The sequence below is a fragment of the Phalacrocorax carbo genome, chromosome 4 (assembly GCF_963921805.1).
Source record: "Phalacrocorax carbo chromosome 4, bPhaCar2.1, whole genome shotgun sequence".
In the NCBI taxonomy this organism is placed as follows: domain Eukaryota; kingdom Metazoa; phylum Chordata; class Aves; order Suliformes; family Phalacrocoracidae; genus Phalacrocorax; species Phalacrocorax carbo.
The window spans coordinates 64,972,724-64,997,924 of record NC_087516.1 but is presented as its reverse complement, the minus strand read 5'-3'; the positions used below and the strand labels follow the sequence as shown (position 1 = coordinate 64,997,924).

Here is a 25,201-nt window from a genome sequence, read left to right as displayed (position 1 = left end):
GGTTTTACCAGTAAATCCTCATTAGTTTCCATTTAAGGATACACATCTAGACTCCAGACTCTCTCCCTTTCCTACAAGTACCATTTGCAGTTGAATAGGTTTTTCAGTGTTTTTTAAAACTTACACAATTCCTAATAAGCAAGTTGTAGGTTGGTACAAGTTGGTTCCTATTGTGTCTGAAAAACTATAGATGCCACCAGGGGTACTGAGAGTCACCTGCTGTCAAATCCCAGGCTAAATCCAGAATGATTTTTCAGTCATTCACCTAATACTACCCAGAAGTCCCATCAGTGAGTTGGTCTCTTAATCCCAGATGGATTAATTTAGGTATCACATGTGTTTATATATCCCGCTAATCCTTTATTATGATCAATCCTACTTTAGGTTTTCAGTAAATCGTTTTTCCTTTAACCCTATCAATTCGTGCATGCAGCTTCTTTACTGGCTATCATTTGACCATCTTGTACCAGCATCAGTGAACTAGATCTGAGGATGTAACAGTGTTGGATAGAGAACTGGTAGAGGTTTGAGCATAATGTCTGGGTGGAATGTCCATCATCTTATAATTCTTGTGAAATACAGATTGTCAAGTTTGTCGTCAGGGTAATCTCAAAGTTGCAACTAGATTAGGAAAAAAAAAGGTAATTGAATATTAAAAAAAAGGAATCAATAATAAAGAAAAGATAGTCAAAGACCAGAAGTTTGCTGACCTGTGGATTATAAATATAACCAGTATGTGGGATATCAAGCTGCATTTAAAATACTAAAATGCTTAAAAATGACAAGAAGCAAGGTTGCTAGTAAGAAGTTAGGGGTAAGTGTGTATGTTCAAGCAGATGTGGTAAGTGTAGCCAAGCTCTGTCATTTGGTGAAAAATATTTTGGAAACCAAATGTAAATTACTTAGAGTAGAACTATTATTTTAGCTTTAAAATAGCGTGCATCAAAGCAGCTCTTCTTGTTTTACTAGACTTGTCTGATTATATGTTATAGGCAAGTTATTCAGGCTGTGTCAAGGTGATGTACCTGTGGTTTATGTTGTGTCTGAAATTAAATAACTGCTAGAAAACTGAGGTTGAGTAGAAAAGAAGTAGGATTAGATTAATGCTTGCAGTAGGGCCAGACTTCCTTGAAGGAATGAGTTGATGGCCATGAAATGCCCTGGGAGAATTTGTGTTGTGCTCTTTCAGCAGATGTGGAAGAAGCTGCGTTCCCTCTTGTGTTTGTAGCAGTTACTGCGTTTCTGTATTGCTGATAAGTGGTGACAGAGTTGCATTTCAAATTCATAAAGACAACTAGCTTTTCTTTCTGTAAAATGGGTGAGATTCTGTTCTGTGAACAGATGGCTAGCTCTTAGATGCTATGAAGTAAGTGGAGTTAATGGATGTTGGTCATTTTTAGTGCTTCAAAGGATACAGTTGTAACTTTGGTTTTAGGGTTTCAAGCTTCTGTGCTGCAGTCTGGACCCAGAGAGCAGGCTCAGTTTTTAAAATAACCTGGCTCAAAGCTTTTTGGTAAAGGTATCTGCATATATTTATCCTTCCAGCAAGAATATGGGACTTAATCTGGGGGAATGCTAAAGTAATTCAGTGTCCATAAACTTTGGATTCAGTACCAAAATATATTTGGTATTGAACCCATGTCGTGTTTTGGTAGTGTTCCTGTTTGCATCTTCTCTGTATGTAAAGTCAAGACCTGGTAAAAACAAACTTGTACTATTATGGTTATGTGCTACTGCTTCTTTACTTGCCCTCCCCCATTTTTTAAACAAAAGTAGGAAAAGTGTACCAGCTACTGCTCTGTCTGTTCTTCCACGGTGATAATATGATAAGGATTTTAAGGGAAAAGATTGCAAGGTGAGATACACTTTTTCTTTAAAAGTCATATATTGTTATTACAAACTATGCTGCTGAGATTGAGAGGGACATATAAAATGAGGGGAAAAAAATCATATATACTTCACGTATGTGTGAATAACATTTCTTCTTCCTAAAGAAAACATGAAGACCAAATATCTTCAGAAAACACATGCTAAAAAGATTTGCTGTTCTTTTGATAGAAAAGTACTATGATTTCATAAAAAGGCCCAATAAAATTAGTGTTCTATCATAACTTTCTGAGTTTTAAGCAATTCATCTTGTAAATGGTATAATCTCAAAGAATTTTAAGTGTTACATGGACTGGTTAGAAATCTGTCTTCATATAACAACTCTGTTCTGGATCCTTAATTTTTTTCGGTTCTGTGTCATGAGAAACTGTAACTTTTTGTCTTTGCTGCTTATATTCTGCATGTTCTAGTATTTCACATTCTCTTTTAGTAAGTAGAGCTTGTTTTGCTACCAATATCTCCTAGTGACAGAGATAGTGCTACCTATTGTTTCTTATTCTAAATTGCTTCTGACTTCATTTTACATGTGGGGAGTATGGAAGTACAGATTTGTGGCTGCTGCTTTCACGCTTTGTCATGAATTTCTTTATTGTTGCTTAAGAAAAGTGACAAGCCACTGTTTGAGATTCAGAGCTTTCTTACTATGGCAGTACTGTTGCAGCTCTGTAAGTTAAGACTGCATGGCTTTGCTGTGAATATAGAAATAAAGTGTCTCACACTTTTCAGTGACTAAAGCCCATTTCCACTTTGAATGTTTTCTACCTTCAGGTAGGATACTTGGATTTTTGATATCTAAAGGATTATGTTTAGTAACTTTTTAAAAGATGAAGCTCAAGGCCAGTGTTCTAATAACAAATCTCCCAGGCAAAACATCTCTAATCACCGCAGAGCACAGCAAACTACAAAACCCAACGCTAGACTTTAACATGTACTTCAAAACCAGCATGCTGTAGATCGGATAAACTAATATTGAGAACAGATGAGTCGATTCTGTGACCAGCCAAAAAGGACTGTTGTGGTTTAGCCCCAGTCAGCAACTAAGCACCACACAGCTGCTCGCTCACTCCCCCCACCCCAGGGTGATGGGGGAGAGGATCAGAAGGGCCAAAGTAAGAAAACTTATGGGTTGAGATAAGAACAGTTTAATGATGAAAATAAAACAGTAATAGGAATAATAAGATAATGAAAAAGAAAATAAGGGGGGGGGGAGAGAGAGAGAGGGAAGCGAAACCTTGGGGAGTGGTGGGAACCAAGCAAACAAAAAAGTGATGTAACTGCTCAACACCTGCTGACCGCTGCTGCTGCTCCCTGAGCTGCGATCGCTGCTTCCCCCAGCCAACTCGCCCCAGTTAATATACAGGGCATGATGACATATGATATGGAATATCCCTTTGGCCAGTTTGGATCAGCTGTCTTGGCCATGTGCCCTCCCCTCCTGGCTTCTTGTGCACCTGGTAGAGCATGGGAGGCTGGGAAAGTCCTTGACTAGTGTAAACACTACTTAAAATCAACTAAAACATCATTGTTTTATCAACATTGTTCTCATACTAAATCCAAAACACAGCACTGTACCAGCTACAGTGAAGAAAATTAACTCCATCCCAGCTAAAACCATGACAAGAATATTTAGAAATAAACCTGTCCTGTATTTTGCTGAGATTGATTTTATTTTTTTTTCCTACTTATTAATGAGAAAATGAGTCACTAGAAGCTCCAGGTAACCTGTGGCGGTGAAGGTGGTAACCTATTTTACTTTGGGAGGTGGGGAAGATGAAAGAACTGTTAAGTAGTAATAAGCCTCTTTTCCATGCCTGCTAACCTATTTTGTTTAATGCGTTGCCTTATCCTGGGTAGACCAAAAGCGTACAGGCTGGAGGTCACGTAAGGCTTTGACATATTGGAGGAATGGAGAGGCGGGGATATGTACAAATGTAACTTTACAGATGTGCTGGACAAAATGGTAAATCCACTTCAATATAACCTGTCTACTCAGTATACCAGTGGAAGCTTGTGGCTCTAAAGAGCAAGGCTGAAGGGAAACCTGGATAATGGATGGTAGTTAGAGATTTATGTTTGTGACTCTGCAGACAGCAGAAATATTGAAGGTTTCCTTTGGAAGAGTCCAGTGGGCTGGAGAAGTTTCATGGCTGTGTGAAGGCTCACTTGGCACTGAACAGAAGTCTCCCAGGCCTTGGAAGAAAGAGATGTAGGAGGATGACAAGGTCATGGATTACTCAAGACCTGGTCCTACAGAAAGGATTTGGGAATTTTGACCATTTTTAATGCAACCACTGGAAGAGGAGTCTTTTAAAAGATGAGCTCAAACTGTAATCCCTGGAGAAACAGTCTTCTGGCATTGAGAATTTGTGCTACTGCTGAAGAACAACTTCAAACTCAGAAATGTGATAAATTTGCATAATGCCTATGATTTTTTCTTTAAAGTATACGTGAAAATCATAGAATCACAGAATGTCCTGAGCTGGAAGGGACCCACAAGGATCATCAAGTCCAACTCCTGTCCCTGCACAGAACAACCCCAAATTCACACCATGTCTCTGAGGGTGTTGTCCAAGTGCTTCTTGACTATCGCCAGGCTCGGTGCCGTGATGCCTCCCTGGGGAGCCTGTTCCAGTGCTCCACCACCCTCTGGGGGAAGAACCTTTTCCTAATACCCAGCCTAACCCTCCCCTGGCACATCTTGCTGCCATTCCCTCGGGTCCTATTGTTGGTCACCAGAGAGAAGAGACCAGCGCCTGCCCCTCCTCCTCCCCTTGTGAGGAAGCTGCAAGACCTCGATGAGGTCTGCCCTCAGCCTCCTCTTCTCCAGGCTGAACAAGCCAAGGGACTTTAGCCACTCCTCATGTGGTTTCCCCTCTAATCCCTTCACCAACTTCGTGGCCCTCCTCTGGACACTCTCTAGTAGCTTTATATCCTTAATGTACTGTGGCACCCAGAACTGCACACAGCACTTGAGGTGAGGCCACACCAGTGCAGAGCAGAGCGGGACAATCGCCTCCCTTGAACAGCTGCAATGAGGGCTTGATGCACCCCAGGACATGGTTGGCTCTCTTGGCTGCCAGGGCACACTGTTGGATCATGTTCAACTTGCTGTCGACCAGAACCCCCAGGTCCCTCTCTGCAGCGCTGCTCTCCAGCCTCTCGTTCCCCAGTCTGTATGTACAGCCAGGGTTGCCGTGCCCCAGGTGCAAAATCTGGCACTTGCCCTTGTTAAATTTCATGCGGTTGCTGACCGCCCAGCTCTCCAGTCTGTCCAGATCCCTCTGCAGGGCCTCTCTGCCCCCGAGAGTGTCAAGAGCTCCTCCCAGTCTTGTGTCATCAGCAAACTTAATTAGTCTTCCTTCCAGTCCTGCATCCAAGTAATTTACAAAGAGATTAAAGAGTACCGGCCCCAGTATGGATCCCTGCAGAACCCCGCCAGTGACTGGCCGCCAGCCCAATGTAACCCCATTTACTATGACCCTTTGAGCCTGACCCACCAGCCCATTGCTCACCCACTGCATTACGTGTTTATCCAGCTGTGTGCTGGACATCTTGTCCAGGAGGAGACTGTGAGACAGTATCAAAAGCTTTACTGAAATCCAAAAGGATTACATCGGCTGGCTTTCTGTGGTCAACTAGATGGGTGACCTTGTCATAGAAAGAAATTAACTTTGTTAAGCAGGACAGCAGATAAAGCGGTGTCACTGTATAGAATAGTGGACAATTATTAGAATAACAGGTAAGTGCAATAAATATTTCTGAGAATGGTAGTCAGTCTGCTGTTTAGTGGTCTACTGGTTATGACTATGCCAGCTTTGAATGCACTTAAGGTTCTATTAGCTGAAGTGCAAATGAAGCTGAAACATTTTTGTGCAAATGGAAGGAGCTTGAGGTATAAAATGGAATGATTTGCGTTGCAGAATATTAAACTGGATATCACAGCCATAAGATAGCATAACAGTCATGACAGAACACGAATATTGAAGGATACAACCCTTTCAGGAAAGCTAGAAATAGAGGTTATTGAATAGCACTAAAACACAGGATGCGTTGCTCTAATAATTTAGTGACAAAGTAAGTGAATCAGAAGCTGCTTAGATTGGCATTGTGTTAGTGAAAGGTGGTAAGAGACTCTACTGGGGTGTTAGTAGATTTCTGAGGTAGATGTAGTGCTGGATCTGGCAACAGGTAATTCTAATGGTGTGAAGAATAAAATTATTGGGAATATTGTGAGAGACTACCTTCACAGAATCACAGAATGGTGGGGGTTGGAAGGAGCCTCTGGAGATCATCTTGTCCAACCCCCCTGCTTGAGCAGGCACACCCAGAGCAGGGGGCACAGGAACGCATCCAGGCGGGGTTTGAATGTCTCCAGGGAAGGGACTCCACAACCTCCCTGGGCAGCCTGTGCCCCTGCTCTGGCACCCTCACAGGAAAGCAGTTCTTTTCTCATTCTTAGCTGGAATTTCCTGTGTTCCAGCTTGTGCCCATTGACCCTTGGCCTGGCGTTGGGCACCACTGAAGAGAGTCCAATCCGATCCTCTTGACACCGACCCTTCAGGTATAAGTATGGATAAGATCCCCCCTCGGTCTTCTCTTCTCCAGGCTGAACGAACCCAGGTTGAGCAAACTTCATGCATATCTACTGGAGAACCAGTGTTTCTGGTAGGTAGGGCCGAGATATTGTGGTTGAGAGGTCTAACATTTTTTTTTCTTTTTTAATTTGAAAATAAACCGTGGGGCAAAGAACAGGTGAGGCTGGTTTTGGGTACTGTAGTTTCAATTCAGACTTTGTGTATCTTGAGTATTTATATGGTTTTGGTCCTGTATGTTTTTCTGAGAGATGGGTTCAGGGAAGGATTATGAGGACTGGAAAGCATTTCCTACAGAGGAAGAATGAAAAAAACAAAACCAGAACTTGGCTTGCTTTGACACTTCCAGTAAGGGGAAGAAGAGAATGTAAATGTAAGATAAAGGTCAGTGTTGGCATAATAATGTGGATAATTTGGACATTAAGACGTTTAGTCTGGAAACTACAGAATGCTCTTGCCAGTAAACCAGTCAGGTGCTGGAACAATATTCCTTTGGGGATGTCGAGGTAAAGCTATGTAGCTGCTTTTAGGTTTGAGCTCAGTAAAATATGTTGTGAAAAGGATTAGATTTGGATGTTGCATGTAATAATAGGTTTGATAACTTAGAGGTGTCTTTGGTTTTTAATGTAGTTGGACTAATCCTGTGTGTCCAGCACGTGCTCTTTGGGTTCCATTGACTGTTTGGTGTCTTGTAGAAGTGGGAGGTAACTGGTTGTAGTCAGTTTGTCTCTTCAGATTATCTGTACAAGCTTTACAGAGAGTAACTTTTTGTTACAGTTTCTTTTGAGTATTAAATCCAGTTAAGTTGAAATGCCACTACAACACTTAGAGTTGCCTTAAACCTTTTTTTCCATGTCATGAGAAATGTTTTATACGACTTCAGGCCTTTAAATCAGATGATGTTATAACTGACAGGTTTCTGACCCTTGGTAATTTTTTGTGCTTGAAAGGTAATCATAGGAACAGTCTTTCATTCTCACACATTTCAAAAGCAGCAGCACAAAAAAAAAAAAAGGCAACAATAATAGTATCCCTCCTTCACCTGCTACCCCTCCAGACTTCACATCTCTTCTGTCCACCTGCAGAAGGAGTGTGATATGGCTGGTCTTGACGCTTGTGCTAATGACAGGAGTTGCCTGTGCATCTCCCTACATAGTGATTTTGAGCCAATGTTATACCATTTTGCTAGAGCAAAATAAAGGTTGAATTTTAGTGTTTTGGTAGAGAGGGAGAAATCAGTTGATGTGTCCATAGACTAGTTAAATTTAGCAAAGTGTTTTCTGGGGAAGCAAATAAATAGTAAATGGCTTAATAAAGGAGTCTTGTGGGTCTGTGTTGCTGCTGGGGCAGGGGTGTGTGGGGGGGGTGTGGGGGACAGGGCAGAATAATATTTTAAAACTAAAGAGAAATATTGGGCAGAAATTAAAGCTTTGGTTATATTTACCTAGAATGTAGGAAGAAAGTGGCAACTTCATGGCATTGCAAGAAAAATGCAAAATTTCAGTCTTCCTTCTTTTTTTTGTATATTTTTGTTAAAAATCTGTATGCTGGGAAGGGAGGGAGACAGTTAAGTTTGAGAAACAACCAGAGAAGCTTGGCACTATGCATATCCTCCAACTAACATACTCCTAATTGCCTGACTGCCTTGAGAAAATTGAGGAAGAGAACAGTTTTTGAGTTTATGGCTATGTTTTTGTCTCACTTGTAAGGTACCGATACACCGTAGTGAATTGGGGTGTGTGTGTGTGTGACCACAACCTATGCTAGGTGAATGGGGTGGAAGACTTGTAAAATACTGTGTGTGTGTGCGTGCTGGCAATCTGCAAATCTTAAGATGTTCTCAGGCAAAGACAGCAGATATTTACTAGCACAATTTAAGTTTTTTAAACTTCTTTGTCTAAACTCCTGCACAAGTTATTTTTCAGCCTTGAAGCAAGGTGAACAAAATAGTTTAGACTAACTGAAAATTCAAGAGTGGGGGGGAGGGGGAATTCTGATGCCAATGATGTTCTACTCTAACCGGTTTTAAGGCTGTTATGTCAATTGCAGAAAGAACTCCCTTCCACCAGCTGCAGCAGAGCTGTTGGTCCACAGAGCAGCCACCTTATCTGGGTTTGTTTAGAGCTGGAAGAAGCTGTGGGTGGATCATAAAACTGACTCTTTTCTGGCCTGGACCCTGAGGTTCGAGTGTGCCTGCCTTCTTACCTCGCTGTCACCCTTCTAGGTCTGCCAGCAGCAGCACAGGGCTCTCTTTCTGCAATCCTTAGCATATGTTCTCTCCTTCCTGTTCCTACCAAGTCTAATCGCTCATCCCAGGCCAGACCCAGTCACTATTCCAGCTCTGAACATCGATACTGATACTTCTGCTTGTCACCTTTAAAGTGCATTGGCATATTTGGTCCTTTCTTTCTCTGTCCGCAATCATTCCTTCTCTTTGTGATGTTCTAGTCCAGTTGTTACTCTCTGGTGGCTCTTTCCACGAAGTCTGCAGTCTTGAAGCAGACTTTGAGAAGTATGTCCTTGAACTGCATTTCTTAGAAAATGCTTTTGCCTCGCTTTCTTGAGAAACGTCTTTGTTTCATAAGTTACCTGATATTCCTGATTATTTAATACAAAAGAAAGCATTCATTCGGAAAGATTTAAATCTTCAGAGATGCACATCCATTAATGTATGCAAATGTAGTTAAGATCAAAATAACTGCAAGTCTGCAGTGATGCAATGGAATTGTATTGGGATGATGCAGTGAGGAGGAGGAAGATAGTTCATTATGGTATTATTAAAATTTATTTTTGTGCTGAAATAATTGCACTGTTACATAGTCACTCTGAACGGGTATATTCTTCTCCAATATCTGTCTGATCTGTGTGTCACTAATAAGCATAGATGACTGCTCCATTGCTGACTAGGATTGACTTTTAGTCCAGCCACTATTTTTATATGGAAGGCATCTTCCTCAGGCTGTGCTTGTTGTGTGAAGCCCCTCTCCACAGGCTGTGAGAACTTACTGCTGCATCACTGCCTGCTGCAAACACAAGTCAAAAGCTTACTATTGCCCAGGTGGTGAGAGGAGCTTATTCAGAGCTCTGGCCAGGCTGTCGGTGTTCTGCTTTACCTCTGTGATGAGATGACAGGAAAGAAAAGAATGCTAGTGTGACCAAGGAACAGCCCGTTTGTAGCCACCACTGCAGAGCTTTGCAAGCTGAAGCTCTGAGCAATATTCTTTTCTTTAGCCCTTTTAGAGACAGATTTTTTGGTGCTTTGGGTCTGTTGGTCCCCTTTTAAGTCCTGTTTCACTGCTTCAGGCTGGTTTCCCCATTTATTCTTGCCCAGAGGGTCTTTTAGAAGCTGAGAATCCTTCAATGTATGTAGGTCTGATTAAAATGTAGGTACTAATCCTTCAGTTAGATGTTGAGCAGCTTTTCCAGGCTGAGCAATCAGGTGCGATTTCACTAGGGATGGAAAAGAGGCTGATACCAACCATTCACATCCTGAGGCAAGCTCAGTTTCTGTGTCAGGGGGCTTGGCTTGTACTACTGCACACCTTTGTTTTCCATCACAGAAACATTCAGCCCTGGACTGCCTCTAGTAAACATCATAGTAATGTTTCATGTTTATACAAAGTCATTCATTTAATTGAGGCATACTTATTTTGTCATAGTTGTATCATACTGCTGAAGTCACGGGCTCTTCACCCAAATAACTATGTACCTAAGGAGCATAAATATCTTATGAAACCAACTCTTGAATTTTGTATTTTGTGTATAACTGTGACAGCCTTATTTTTCTTTAAGTTATTGCTGTGAACTTTTTATCTTTGAGGTGTTTATTCTGGAAAACATGTATTTGGTGGGTTTTCTATAGCTGGGCTATTTGTCAGTTGCAACTTCTTAGACTAAGGCTGTTTAAAAAAATATTTGCAAAATATTTGCCCATGACCCCTTATAGCTGAAGAGAGTAGGGTGTTACAGTTACAGAGTAGATAACTATGCAGAAATACAGTTAAATATGTGGCTCTATTGCCTGATTAATAACTTATTTTGTAAGATTTAATTTATTTTTCAGGGTTTTTTCTATTTCCTTGGTGCTTCCAGCTAGTACAAAGTTGCATATTAGCGAAAACAGGTAGTGTAGTGATGGTTATTCAAGAATAGAAAATTTAAGTTTACTTGAGTGAAGTGTTACCCTTCTCAGATTGCTGTCTGCGTGGGAAGGCGTTAGCAGGTTTTGACTTTCCACGCACGGTGTCTGCGTCGCTTACGGGTTGTAATAGCGAGGAATTCCGCAGCCACAAAATCAGAAGCCACATAGGTCACCGTGGAATAAGCCAAGGAAGAGAGCTTTTGTACTTGCAAATATGCAGGTTGAGTGGTCCTAATTCTAACTGAAATAGGTATGTGGGGAGAGCTTTATTATCTTCTGTATTGTCCTTTGGCCTTGGATTCAAGATGTGGTTCTAAAGTATCACCTCTTACTTTCATCTAATGTCTTCACTTTGGATGAATTTAGGGAGATTTCATCAGCAGCTTGGCTTAAAAAAATTGTGGAGCTTATAAGTTGTCTTGAGATGTCTTCCTCATTCTTTAAAATACATAAACTTTATTCCTGTCTGCTAATTGAGGATATGTTGTTGATCTTAAGGCCAAAGGTGAATGAATGACTTGTTATTGCTGTAGCTGCCAGGTCAGTATAAAGCAGTAGCGTCCTTAATGATTGTCATGTTCCATGAGTGTTGTTGCATTTCTTCCCCCTGTAACTATTCCCTGAATATTCCCTTCCCCAGATGACACAATAGTTTCTATTGAGTGGAGACTTCCATTGCATCTAGAAATTGAATCATTATTATTGAGTCACAGTTAAAATGATTTATTGCTTTTCCTTAATATAACACCACTAAGTCACCATGCCCTAGATTTATTTGTTCAGCAATTATGTTCTCAACAGTGATACTAGCTTTTTAATTAGAAACGTAGGTAACTGGATATTTGTTAACTTTCAGGAGCAATACCTTTAAATAGGGAATGTACTTCATAGAAAGATTTCTTTTTCCTGGTATTTTGGTTGACTTTTAATTATTCAAATTATATGTAGTCATCAAATATTAACTCCCTTACTTTTCCATGCTTTCCTTCTGTCAGTTTAGAGGTAATTGAGGGAAATCCGGTAATCTCTTTCCCTTGGAAAGTGCAGGAGCAGGAGAGCTCAAGGTCTCTGCCTGAGTGCGGGGTAGTAAAATCAAAGCCTTTGCTGGGTCTTCACAGGTGTGTTAGAGAGTTTCTGTAATAAAAAACACCTCTGTTATTTTCTTGAAGACTGGGGGGTGGGGGGGAAAGACAGCAAAAGCAGAATTGATACCACTAAGAAAAATGGGAGGGGTTCCTTCCTCTTAATACCAAAAGAAAAATGGTGGTGAACTCCAGAGCTGTCTGAAAGTTAGTGAAGGGATTTTTTTCCAAGTACTTTATATCTCTAATCTTAAAATGTGATATTATGTTGTATTTTGCTTTATGTGGGTGACTTGGCTCAGTAGTTTTCTAGCTAAAAACTTTTTAGAGCTCAAATGAACCCCAAATCTCTCAAATTTGCTGTTAAAATCTTTTTAATGTTTATAGCTTAGATAAATCCCAGATACCACGAATTTGGGGGATGGGAAGAAGTAGAGAGAAACTCTCATCACTATGCTTTCTCAGCAATGTGGTAATCTTGTTTGTTGTTTGTTTGTGTTTTTTTTTTCCTGTCAGTGTAGATGCCAAGGCTGTCAAAGTTGTTTGGTTCTGGAATGTGATGCAAAGCAAAAAATGGTTAAGAAATGCAAAGTTGTTTGGGGACTGCAAGACTTTTAAGATTAAAAAAACGCAAAACAACAAAAAAACCCCCTGTATCTTACAGAGTACAGGCTGCAGTCTTAGTCCAGTAATTTGTCTGTTACGGTAAAAACAACCAGTAAAGTTGATGTCATAGCAATGTTGTATTTGAAGTTTGCCTCTACATTTTGCATCTTTGTAGGTAATGGGAGAGAGAGGAAAGAAGTCTTCTAGAGGCAAAAGTTCCAGTTATTGCCACTCAAATACTTTATCTACTATCTATCAAATACTGTATCTTGCAGAATGGAGCATGCTGCTATTTTTAATATAGTGCAGGTTTGGGTTTTTTTGTTTTGTGTTTAAACTGGTTGCTGCCCTCCCCTCATCCCTTTCTTTACAGGAGCAGTAGTCCCAGCACACTACCTCCTCCAGACTGGTTTGCCTACTGTCATGTGCATAGGAGCTCCTACTGAATTGAGCTATACTATACTCAGGTTTGTTTGGGGGTTTGGTTTGGTTTTGTTTGAAATGGCAGGTTACAAAAGGTTTGTGCGTTGACACTCATGGAGACTAGAGAAAGGAATCTGCTGTGTAAATAAATTTGTAACTAAGCAGTGACTGAAATGCTAATATTTAGCTGGAGACCACCTGCTCTGAAACCACAGTGTCAATAGTGGCTGAACTCATACTAACAGTCTCATTTGTGTGTAGCTGATGTCTTTGAAACTTTAATTGATGGATTCACCTTTGAATAGGGTTTTGGAAGACTGACTTAATCTTATGGTATTTGTTTCCAAGTGTTGGGTTTAAAGTAGATAACTTCCATAATCCAGCTTTCTTGCTGGCCAAGAGAAAGGTATAGCCAGCGCAGTTGTGCTCTTTAGCAGTGGAAGGAAGGCAGTGTGGCTGGGCAGGGAGTCACCTGAGCACATGTGGGAGAAAGAGGAATTTAAGACACTGTCGCTTGCAAGTGTAGTTGGAGATTTGAGAAAAGCTCATGGATTAATTTGGATTTGCCAGGAGTCTTGATGAGTAAGGACTATGTTTGAAGTCCTTTATAGGTGATTTTTGTCCTAAGGCTGCAGTTAGACCATCATCTAAGCTGACACATCTGCGGTCATCTGCAGGAAAATTACCTGTGGGTGCACATTTTTGTCCTCTGTGTTGGACTGGCAGTGGCATTTCTGCAGCCGGGTGGCCAGTCTGATCAGGGAACAGCTTGATCAGGTTGGTTTTCATCAAGATAAGTTCTTTAAGCTGACTGTGTGGCTGCATCAGCAGTAGTGCTGCCGTGGGGTGGAAGGGCTCCCTTTCCCCAGGAGCCTGCACCTGTGTCAGGTCAGGGGCTGCTCAAGCACAGCCTGAGGGAAGTTGCAGTTTGTGCACTTTGAGCCGCAGTAAGGTGGCCGTGCTGGCGAAAGCGGCAGTCTCATTCTTGTTCAGTCCGCTGCCTTGCGTGGTACAGTTTGTTAGGCTGTGAACCGCATGGGGCAACTCCCACAACTGGTAAATAACTTCTTTCACTGAGCTGGTTTTCAGTTGGATTGGTATCAGTAGCTAGGATCGCTATCAGTAGCTAGAAGTACATTATTCAGTGGGTGTGCCAAGTTACACCTGTTTGCGGTAAGTGTTTGTTTATATTACCCTTTCTAGGGGAAGCAAAATGTAAGAATATATTTTTTTTTTCTGAAAGGTCACATCTGAACTCTGGGAAACTTCATGAATCGTTTAGGGATTTGCTTAACTGGGGTATCTGTCAATTGAAGTGAAGACAAAGCTGTTCTGAGTGCTGTCTCCAAATAGAATAGCTCACGTCTTGCAGCGTTTCTTCAATAGATACTTTGCTTTCGAAGTCTTGTTAGTTTTAAGACTTTAAAAGGGACTTGCACACAGTAGTGATGTTGATGCAAGGGTGCTGGTAGGTTTATGTGATGCCGTATTATGCCATTGCAAGGTCATGCCTCCCTTGGAAGAAGGCTGGCTCTGGGTAGGGGGAGTCTTGTTGGCTGGAGCTCCTACGTTATTTTTTAGGGCACTGCGAGGTAAGAGTGATGGACCTGAGAACTTAGGGAGGATAAAGGCATAAAAGTTATTACAGTATGGTGTGTTTCAGCATATAAAATACAACTGAAAGGACAACTGGTACTATTGGGGGGGAAAACAGCTAAATGTTTAATGTTTCAGTTACTTTCCCTCTATACAACAACAACAAACAACCTGTTTTTATTAGGTTACTGTTTTATGCAAATAGGAAAGCTCAGTAAAGGGTGTCCTAGGAAGTGCCATGACTCACTCGCTGAATACCACAGGCCTGTCACTTTTTTATTATAATTTTTTTTTTGGAAGGCCACAATGGCTGATAAATGGTAGGAAGCAACATTTGTACTAGTTTAGTATGATAATCTGTTCAGATAGATTATAATAGTACTGGCAGCCTACCAAAGTATAAGTGAAAATAACAAACAATACGCGATCAGCCTAGCTCTGATCTTGCTAGTAGGAAATAAGATAGCCAGGAGACACAAGTGAAGAGTTTGAAAAAGCAGAAATGAACTGAAATTTTCCATGGGTACAATCAGCTACGTTGACTGCATGCAGCCAGCTGATCTCACCTATCTTACTTCAGTGGGAAAAAAATGTACTAAAAGGAAGATTCTGTTGTAAGACAAGTGTTCCCCTGCTGTTTTATCCCTTTGTATTAAGGTTGCCATCTGCAGAGCCCCTGAAACCTTCTTTGGAATACAGTCTCTGAATTTTTTTGTAAGCCAGAACAGTTTTCTTCCCTAATCAGCTGATCGTCTGTTAATGATTTTCAAGGTAAAACTTAAATATGGTTCAGAATTTCAAACTTTTCATTTAGATACATCAATATATCTGCATCTTTGAGACTCTGGTCATATATTAATTCTTTTTTTGGTCTTTCTGGTCATGAATAATCACTTAATTTATTTCTGTAATGATTAATTCTTTTTGCTGACTCTGCATTGTACTCTTATTTACTCAATCTAAGACAGACAACCTAGTGTTTTGTTTGACTGCAAGGATGAGTGATAGAATGGAGAATTTTAATGGGGGGCGTAACGTGTCTTATTTGTATTTTTATGGCCTAATAATGAATTTATGGGTGAAATAGAGAGAGAGTATGTGGAATCAGCAATAACTCTTTGCTTAAAAAGAAAATAATTCTTGAAGACAAAATTGTGGACTAATTTTGCAGGTCTCCTTTTGAGGACGGTTTCCTGTGCTGTGCGTGTTCCAAAGATTAAAGAAGTTCTTAATACAAAATGATGTGAACTAAAAATATTGTACCTTTTCAAAGGAAGAGAAGGGAAATTTAGAATGTATTTGGCATGGTCTCTGAGGACTTGCTCACCTGAGTTCTAGTGTTTTTCTGTTTGAAATTGCTAAACTAGTGAAATCGGACAGCCAGTTTTATTGACTTTGTTTTAGAGGTTTAGGAGATTGCATCGTTAGAAAGCTTGTGTTTTAACACTTTACAAAAATATCTAGAATTAAATGCAGTACTAATGAAAGCTGCAAGGTATTATGTGCAAATTTCTTTAATGTTGAGCCGCACTTAAGATACATAAGAAAACTTGGAACCTAAAAGTGCTGGAAGTGTTGTTTCAGGGTAGCATATGCACCCATGAAGGTGGTTACTCTCTTTTGTTTTGGCACTAGTGCCCACCTGCACTTACCCCTTTGAAGAGCTGCAGCTTGGTGGTTATCTGAAACTAATAAAATATATCTTAGTACCTGCACGGTGCAAGCATTTGAGGTCAGTTGCCAATTGTTTCAATGCATATAGCTTTTTTTTGTGCTAGTCTTATCTGCTGAAGTCAATTTTGTGTAGGTCTTGCATGATAAAACTTTCCTGTAACTTAAGATTACTTGAACACGCTACTAGTTTTGATTGACTTCTAACATCAATGTATAGGGTAGAAGGTTGGCTTACATCTCTTCAGGTGGTCAAAACCATACATATCTCTCATTGTGATAATAAAAAATGTGCAACTATCTATGTGGCTGGTGCTTAACACTTAGAATATGTCTCAGCTCTTTCTGTGCCACATGAAACAAATAATTCTTATTGTTCCATGTCCATAGAAAGCGATCATGAAAACTATAATTGCAAATGCGGGGGGAACGGGGACATCCAACAGAGACTTCATAAATTTGTGGTCCATGAGCTGTCAAAACCGTCATCTGTTCTAAAATTATTGCTTCCAAGGATGTAGACTCCTCCACCTCTCGCTCTCCTGGCCACTCACAAAGTAATTGACTGGTCTGGTTTCCTTATAAATTATGGTTGTGGTGATTATGCGGGGGGAAAAAAGTTGAGAGGGACTTCAGATTCAGCATGCCTCTCTCTTACCACGAGTATTAAATAATGCCTGTCTCTTGAACCGCCATTTTTCAATAACTAACTGAAGATAATATCTTTCCTATCTGAGTTCATGCTAGGAAAGAGATTAGCTAGGAGAAACATTTAAAGGCACTATATGACTAAGTAGTTTCCCCGACTGACAGCTTTATTTTGAAATGCAGACAGAAGGGAAGTGAATTATTGAGCTAAAAAGTCTTTCTGCTCCTTCAAGGAGACCCAGTGCTGCAGCTGTAGATAGACACCTCTATCAGGGTTTTCTTACCTTTAATTTTATTGTTGTGTCAACACTGACTGTGATCGCCTTTGGATGGTCATTGAGTTTCTAAGTTAAACCCAAGTTTGAATCCCACAGTCTCTTAGAACTAAAGTCTGAATAATATTCAGACATTGCCAGGTGAGTTTAGTTTCTCTGGCAAACATCCAGGGAAGAGACACCTTGATTGTTATCACAGTGGAACTCTGCTGGCCCAGCTGCCTTGCATTTCAAGACTGGTACTGGCTTACATCTATTGAAGCATGCTGTCTCAAGGGTTTTAACTGCTGTGTACCACTCTTACTGTCTCACATGATTTGCATGTTACGGCTCATGTGCAGAGCAAGTGATGCACAGATGTGATAAAAGGAATTTCTAGACCATTACCACTTCACTGATAGATAAGTGCAAGAGAGATACTGTCTCCCTTTGGGGGTGTGGAGGAAGGGGAATAACAAAATCAATATGCCTATATCCTGGAGTTTCTTCATTCCTTTTAATAGCCTTTCCAGAAACCCAAAATGTTCTCTTTACCTGGCTATGTTTTTTCTCTTTGCTGGAAATCAAAAGCTTTCTTAAATAGCAGTTTACAACTTGTCTTGTCCCCTGGTCTTCTGTGTTTTGGAGTTCTATGTGGAGTACAGATGGCCACGTGTTACAGGAACTACTGCATTTAAGCATAATTAGAGATTAGCCAGTGACCTTCATTGCTTTGATAGCTTTGGTCAGTTATTGATGGTTTTCAATGACTTTTCCACCTGGGACTGGACTCACAGGATCTGAATTCCTCCATGCTACTCAAAGATTGAAGCAATCTAAAGTAACTGTATGTAGCTGAAAATGCTGTTTACGGTAGATTTATAAGGTATTTATAAAATGGACTGGAACTGATTAGCTCGTAAACTAATAACTAAGTAGGTTGCAGTTGAATTTCTGGAACGGTGTACTCTAAAAAAAGAAGTCTACCAATGACTTATGTGAAAGGTGTGCAAGATACCTGCCTGAGAGGGGACCAGCTGATAACACAGCACAGTTGGAGACGACAAAAATTACATACCTTGCCAAGCTTATGTTTGGGGTTTTGTTTTGTTTTTTTTTTTAAACCCAATAGGTCTGTTGCAAACACTGTGTGGTCTGTTGTTAAAAATGCCTCAGTGGCTGTAAAACAAAACCAACAATTAATTTCACTCAGTACACAGAGGCTAGTAGGAATATACACATTGCCTGTCCCAAAGTTCCTGTGTGCCCCAGTAAGCCTTTTGCAAGGGTCATTGTGGCTGGGTTTCATGTATCGTATGACCAAGCCCAGCGTCTTCCCCTGCCCTCCTGATGGATTTGGTCTTCAATGCTGAATATGCTTGTAGGATTAGATTACAGAGTATGATAAATATCCTTTTGTAAGTGCTGTATGACTCATCTTTCCACAGTTGTAGTCTATCAATTTACAGAACATAGCCAGCCAGCTGCACTTGCATGGAACCTCCGCTGGAGTTGGTAGCTCATTCGGGCACAGCAGCATCCTTGTATGTTGCAAATTGCAGGTCAGGTTCTGTGATGGCCGTAAATTGTGAGGTTATAATTTCAACAAGATTATGAAGTGGAGTCAAAGGCATGAGATGGACTTAAAAGAAGTATAGCTGCTGATGCTAAAGGGAAACAAGAGAAAAGGTCTATGTGTGGGAATGAATGGAAAAGTTGAAGCTGCAACCTTCTACTGCTTAGGTATGTGTTGGGACTGCTTGCACATACTCTCTTTCTTGCTTGCAAGGATATGTGATAATGAAAGGGAAACTTAAAAGAGCTTTGAGCTTTATGGCAGTCCTCCATAGAACTGTAGAACCTTCCTAGAAGGAAAAAATTACTTGGGTATTTGTCTTCTGAAGATCGTATTTATGGCTCAGCCATATTTCATATGTACAAAGTAATAGTTAAGCTTGGTCTGCTTTCATTGTTGTAGTGCTGTTGGAATTGGCTGTGGTTTGGAGATTGGAAATTAATGGACATAGCAGCAGTCATTGACTGAGGGATGAACTAGAGCAAACAAAGTGAATATAAAGGGAAGAGTGAGAGGGTCCACAAAAAGATAAAAGAGACAGTGCAGATGATGTAACTTGTCCTTCAGAGCTCAACAGTTGAGAGGAACTTGATCAGGAGTTGTTAAGAGTTGTAGTTCTTCATCAGATAAAGATATCAGTGCTGGCCTCTGAAAAACAAAGGCTTCTGGTGTAGAGGCAGAAACTGGCTTCTGAAGCTCACAGGCTGAGGATTGGGGGGACTGCTTTTTTTTTTTTTTTTTAAAGTGTATGTGAGTATTAAAAGCCACCTGACAAACTTCTGTTACTTGATTGTATAAGGTTGGTACCAAGGATTCTTTTTTGAGAAAGGCCTTTATGAAATGATTGGATATTAAGAGCATAAAATATTTTGGCATTTAAAACAAAGATCTGTTTAAAACTACTTTTCTGGCCTTATTTTCTCATCCTTGCAGCAGTGTGAAATGGTGCTGTGTTAACTGCAATTTGGACAAAAATCTTTATTTCCAAAATTCCACTGGTCAAAACTACAGCTACTGAGCCTAGTATTAAAATAATTTCAGCTAAACAGAGGAAGGGCTCTGAGAGAAACAAAGATCTCGTATATATGTGTCAAGTATAATTTTTTCACTAAATTCAGTAGATGTAGTTCTAATAAATGAGAACTGGGGTTTTTTATTATTCTTTGGTGGGAGGGCACGCAACTTGTCTTCTGAAAACAAAGAAGAAAGTTTTCCAAAATAATTGAAAACTATTAGAATATACCATGACCCAAAGAGAAGCGCTTGGTGTCCTAATCAGTGTCAGTATAGTAAAACGTGAATCCTTTAGTATGTCATGAACTTTTATAGGTAACACTTTGTATTTTATTGGAGTTATTGTTCCTGTGAAGGAGATGGAACTACAAGGCAATCTTCTCCCCCTCCCCCGCCCCATGAATGCACATATGAGCTTTCTAGTTATTTATATGCCTATAACCACAATATATTTTTAGCAGTATTGATAAACTGTGGAAATACTGCATAAAATTACAACTTCTGCATAAGGTTATAGAGACACTAGAAAGCAAACCTACACTTTTCTTAAAACATGCGTGGGGAGGAGATGCCACCTATGTAACCTTGGGTTTTTTCCCTATTACTTACACTGTTCCCATACTATGAAAGAAAGTACAGTGTTTGGAGTGCACAACAGAACAGAAATCACAATAAACAGCAGCATCTCTTGTTTTCTTCTTTTTTTTGTTTTTAATATTTCAGTTGACCTTCATATCTGCTGCTAGATTTTGCTCAGCCTCAACAAACTAGCATCATCATTGTCCTCCTCCATCTCTTGCTCATCTTCATCCTCTCCCCTGGCAACCCCATGAGATTCAATGCTAAAGATCTGGCTTTGCTGGCCAGGCAACCATCAGGTTGGTTTGACAAGGAAGGAAAACTGAAGATTTGCAGAGTGGTCGGGGATGAAAAATTAATAGGTAAAAATTACTTGCACTGAAAACTACTCGTGGTTGATGTGCATGTTTTCTGCAGTTGTCAGCTTACCGTTTCACTAATTACATACACCTCTGAGTTTTTGGTTTTCTTCATTACTGATGCTTGAGTGGTGCTCAATACCTTTCTAAATAAAGAAGTTTAAAGGCAGCCTTTTTGTTTCCTCAAGTTTGCTTTGTCATGTACCTGAGAAACAGTACTCAGTCCGTAACATGTTATTATTTTTTCCTGTAAATCAAGATTGTTTTTTTAGTACTAGTGATTACTAGTCACCAGTCACTAGTTGCCATGTTTTAAAGTTTAGATATCCAGTTCCTCAGGACCTGTGCCTCCCACCCCCAAAAACTGTGTTCTTTCATCATTATAGATTTTCCACGGCTCGCTTCCTGCCTCCTTTGCAGGTTTCTTCAGGCTTTTACGATCCTATTTTAAATGTCTTTCAATTTCCAGTAAGCTTGAATAAATGTCTATTCCCTTGGTAGCTGTTAGGACTGATTTTTACAACTAAACAGAAGCTATTTCCTAATACAGTAATTCCAGCAATGGCAAATGTTTTATTTTCAGTTGTCCCAGTTGTTCTTCATTGTGATTATATTTACTTTTATTTTATTAGGGGAAAAGAACCAACCCAAAATGGCACAGATTCAATTATGATAAGGGACTGGGAAAATTTTGTGCCATGTTTTCAGAATATTTTGTACATTTTCTAATGACAAATAGCCAGAGTTTCCTGTGGAGGATGCAGCAAACTTCCTGGACTGAGTACTAGTGAGCATCCACTTCTGGCTGCTTTGGGGTTCCTCAACAGGATTTTTTCTCTGTGGTCTCATCATAGGCAGCTTATCAAGCCCTTTCCAGTGAATATCTGATATTTATGAGGATGCTTTGAATTCTTCTTCACTTAAGAATATGTTGAGCGTTAATATGGCTGGTGAAAACCTTCAGTTGACCAGAGAGAGACTGAGCATTCACCTAGCCCAGTGTCGTGGGCTTGTCTCCTTTGAGAGAAGGGTCGTTTCTCTTGAGGCATTTTGGTCACTGTACATGACTGATAAACTTGTCATTGTTAGTCTGACTAATCTTTGGACTTGCTTATTGTTCACACATACAAGGTAGTAATTTTCCCCATTCTATATAAAAATATCTCTTATGAGAAAAAGCTGCGATGTGAATGTGATAGGATTCCTTCCTTCTGATGCCCCCAGGGTTCTGGAGGATGGAATTTAGTCTTGGCAGAGTCCTGTACTTGTACTGTAAAACAACACACTCGGATCTGGTAACTGTGTTTAGATTTATATTGGTGGATATGCATCTGTTCATATTAAATTCTTTTCTGTATTGTTCTTGCACTTTAATAGGTCTGAAAAGATCCAGGAACTTCAATTCCTTTTTTTAAAAAAAACCAACCCAGGTTATAACTGAAAACACTTACTGTAAGTTCCAGTGCCTGTGGGTGTAAACCTTCCACTTTCTTGTGGGGGAAAAGCTATTCTGATTTTCAAATGTTGCCTATTGAAACATCTTAATTTAAACTGTCAAGGAAAAAAAGATAGTTCTATTTATTTATTTATTTACTCTAACAAGACATCCCCCTGGTCGGTATTATTGCTGTAGCGGTGGCCAGCTTTGAGGGAGGTACAAGAGTTCCACAGAGGCAGCTGTGGAATAATGTGACCTTAGGGTACAGCTGTTCTTCCGTCTCCCTAGCAGTTCAAGGCTGGCTGCTGCCTGGAGACACAGGGGTTCATGTGCCCTCTCAAAAATACATCTTGTGTAAAAATGTTCCCTCCTCTGTCAAGTGATGTAGGGTTTGTCAAAAGAGATCACATTTGTCTGAGAGATCTATACCTGTATATGTCTAGAATAGGTATATGTATCATCTATACCTACAGATATATATCAAGTGCTTTTTTTTAAAAAGAAAAATGATGCCATTTTAAAAATGGCTAGTTTAAGAAGAATAACTTTTTAAAGTTCTTTTTTCTTTTTTTTTTTTTTTTTAACCCACTCGCCAACCCTAAAGTTCTGAAGCATTCCCTGTTCTTAAAAGTTTGATTAGGTTGCCTGCATGTTTGTATAAACAGAAATATGTTGTTATTTCCACTGGTTCAGTACTTTTTAAAAGTATAGTAAAATAGTAATAGCCAAGTGACTGTAACTATTTAGGTCTCATTTCTTCATTTTTTTAATGTTCTGAAAATTGTAAATTCAGATTAGCGTGTTCTAATTTAAGCAGAATAGTAAATATTTTTGTGTCTTAACAAGGATTATATTTCATATCTTGAAATGATAGACGCAAAAGCCATTCCATGCTACAGTAGCTGTTTCCACTCCCAAGTGAGGAAAAGAGAGAAAAGCAGAGAAAACACAGTTGAGTGTATGCTGCAGTCACCAATTCTCTCAGCTGCAGAGTAGAAGAAACCTTCTGGGAAGTTATTTGGCATTTAACAGCATGTTGTACATAGGCAGCTGCTGAGTGAAGCTGGCTTTTTTTGGTTAATGATTTTCTTTTCTGACCTTTATAACTAATGCATCTTCTTTAAGAAGCATTTAATGTGTGAAGACAAAAGGTTATTTTTATTAATCTCTTACTTCTTTGCATACAGAACCAAGAGAGAGATGGTGCCGACTGAAAGGAAATCTGCTTTTTCTAATGAAAAATAAGGTAATTCATTTTCCTACTGCTTTTCTTGATGTGTTAGTCTAATCTGTAAGAACTTGAGTAATCCTTTTTCATGATAGCTATTGGCATTGTGCTTTTAGGGACTAAAAAAAAAAATCACTATTATTAGAATAGTGGAAATGAAAAAAAAATCCATTGTTTGCCTTCTATAATGCTAGGTATTCTTCATGATATCAACTTCCTTTAGCTGAATCCTAAATAGTCTATGGCCAGGTTCGGCTCATAACATACACGGGTCTAAATCCAGAATTATTCCACCAATCCACTGGAATAATGAAAGAAAAATCTCACAGCTAAATGAGATATTGTGGTAATGTTCAAGATGCAGTTTCAGACACCTATGACAATTTTTTGGTGTGGTTTTGTAACTAAGTTTGTTATGAAGAGCGGTATTATTTTCTCTTCCTTTGCTGTAAAGAGCAATTATATGCCTAAAATGAAGGGCCTATTAAAATAGGGTCTGACCCTGACCTGCAGTGGAAGTCTTGCAGGAGCTGCTGAGTGCCCTCATTTGCCATTGGCTTTATTAGGATCCTGCGGAAGGAACATGCACTGAGTGGGGGATTGCTCTTTTTCTTACACTCTCTGTCTGATATTAAGAACACTGCTTCTGTGGTTGCCTGAAAACAGCACTGGTCTGTAAGGAGTTGGGGAGTAGTATGAAACTTGAGGTGTTACCTGTTAACAGTAAGTATTTTATAATTGGCTCCTAGGATATTTTTATACTGTGTGGACCAGCAGTCGGGTGGAAATGGTAGTACTGCTTGACAGATCGTGTGTTCTGTTTGAAAGATTTTTTCAATGTGATATAGTGGCTTATTTTAATGCAGTGATGAATGTGCACATATGGTATGCTTTTAAAGCAGTATTTGCTTTCAAAGCACTGCTCAGGACCACGCAATAGATTTCGGTATGTATGCAAACAAAATGAGTCACGATGACGTAAAGGTTTCTCTGGCTTGAGTTTCATGTGGCTGTACTCCCCTGGGTGGTAGAAGGACCAACAAGTTTTATGTAGGTGAAAGCAAGCTCATGGCCACCCCTTTGTTGCACCCTCATATATTATCATACTGCTGTACAACTTGCAGAAACTATTTTTAGTAAAGGGCTTTAAGTTTCAAACTATTCTCTTCTACTCCATGCTCCTCCAAGCGCCCCGTTTTCACAGAAGCCTCTGGTGTTTTGTAAAACAGTTTCAGGAAATATTTTGATCGACTTTGCAGCTGTGAAGAGAAGAGTAGGAGAGTTTCGGTGAAATCAAATGTAGTTATCAGTTTGGCTTTGGAGATGTATAGAATCTAATGCTACTATACTAGCAGGTTCAGTGTGGGTTAGTACTCAGGCTCATAGGGTGTGTGGTGGTGGGTTTTTTGTTTTTTTTTTTTAAATGTGTAGATGAGGTGCAGATGGATGGAATGAGGCAACTCAGCTGGACCGGCAACTCAACCAACCCTCTAGGCCCACTCAGGATGTTCAAATAAAAAGCTGTGTTTTGAGAAACTTGGAGGACGAGACACAAATTAATGGCTGGTTACTGAAATTACTTAGGCTTGCAGTAAACAAATGGCAATTCCCCTTGAAATGCTGTGGTTTGGCTGAACTAGTTAAATAGGTGGGTGATTTTTATCTCTATGTCTAGGCCAGTGCTAGAAAACTGCATCTCATTCTGGTTTCCGTGTTTAAAGAATTTTTCAAAATCTGCAGAAGTTATTGAAGGAAGGTTTGACAAATTACAAATTTTAGCTTATCAAAAAGACTGGTGACTTGATTAGTGTCAAAGTGTTTTCAAAAGGTGATTTTTATCAGGTACTTGAATTAGGGAGGTCACAGTAAGAGAAAAACTTGGAAATTGAAGTCAGACAAATCCAAATGATCGCAGGATGATTGGCCACTGAAATACAAGCATGAGATATAGTGGGTGCTCAGTTTAAAAATGTCACAACTTACTAGGCTCAGTGTAGAGACCACTGAGTGATTAAAGGGCAGGGTCTTGCAATAGATCAAACTAAATGATGTAGCACTTTCTAGTCAGCTTATATCCTAGGTCTTTGTGAAATGGTCATTTTCAGAG

The 25,201-nt window shown here is 39.9% G+C and overlaps 1 protein-coding gene across 6 annotated transcripts in view; it reads left to right on the top strand.

Annotated features, from left to right (window-relative positions):
- Positions 1 to 25,201, top strand: part of INPP4B (inositol polyphosphate-4-phosphatase type II B) — a 338,027-nt gene that overhangs the window by 25,670 nt on the left and 287,156 nt on the right. For 4 of the 6 annotated variants that reach the window (XM_064450242.1, XM_064450240.1, XM_064450243.1 and 1 more), the window contains one exon: positions 23,054 to 23,112. Coding sequence is in view for 4 of the 6 variants with exons in the window: in XM_064450240.1 (XP_064306310.1) it covers positions 23,101 to 23,112 (12 nt within the window). In the remaining 2 variants the exon portion in view is untranslated. Of the gene's footprint in view, positions 1 to 20,213; positions 20,432 to 23,053; positions 23,113 to 25,201 lie in introns of all 6 variants that reach the window. The other 2 variants (XM_064450239.1, XM_064450237.1) reach the window with 1 other exon arrangement.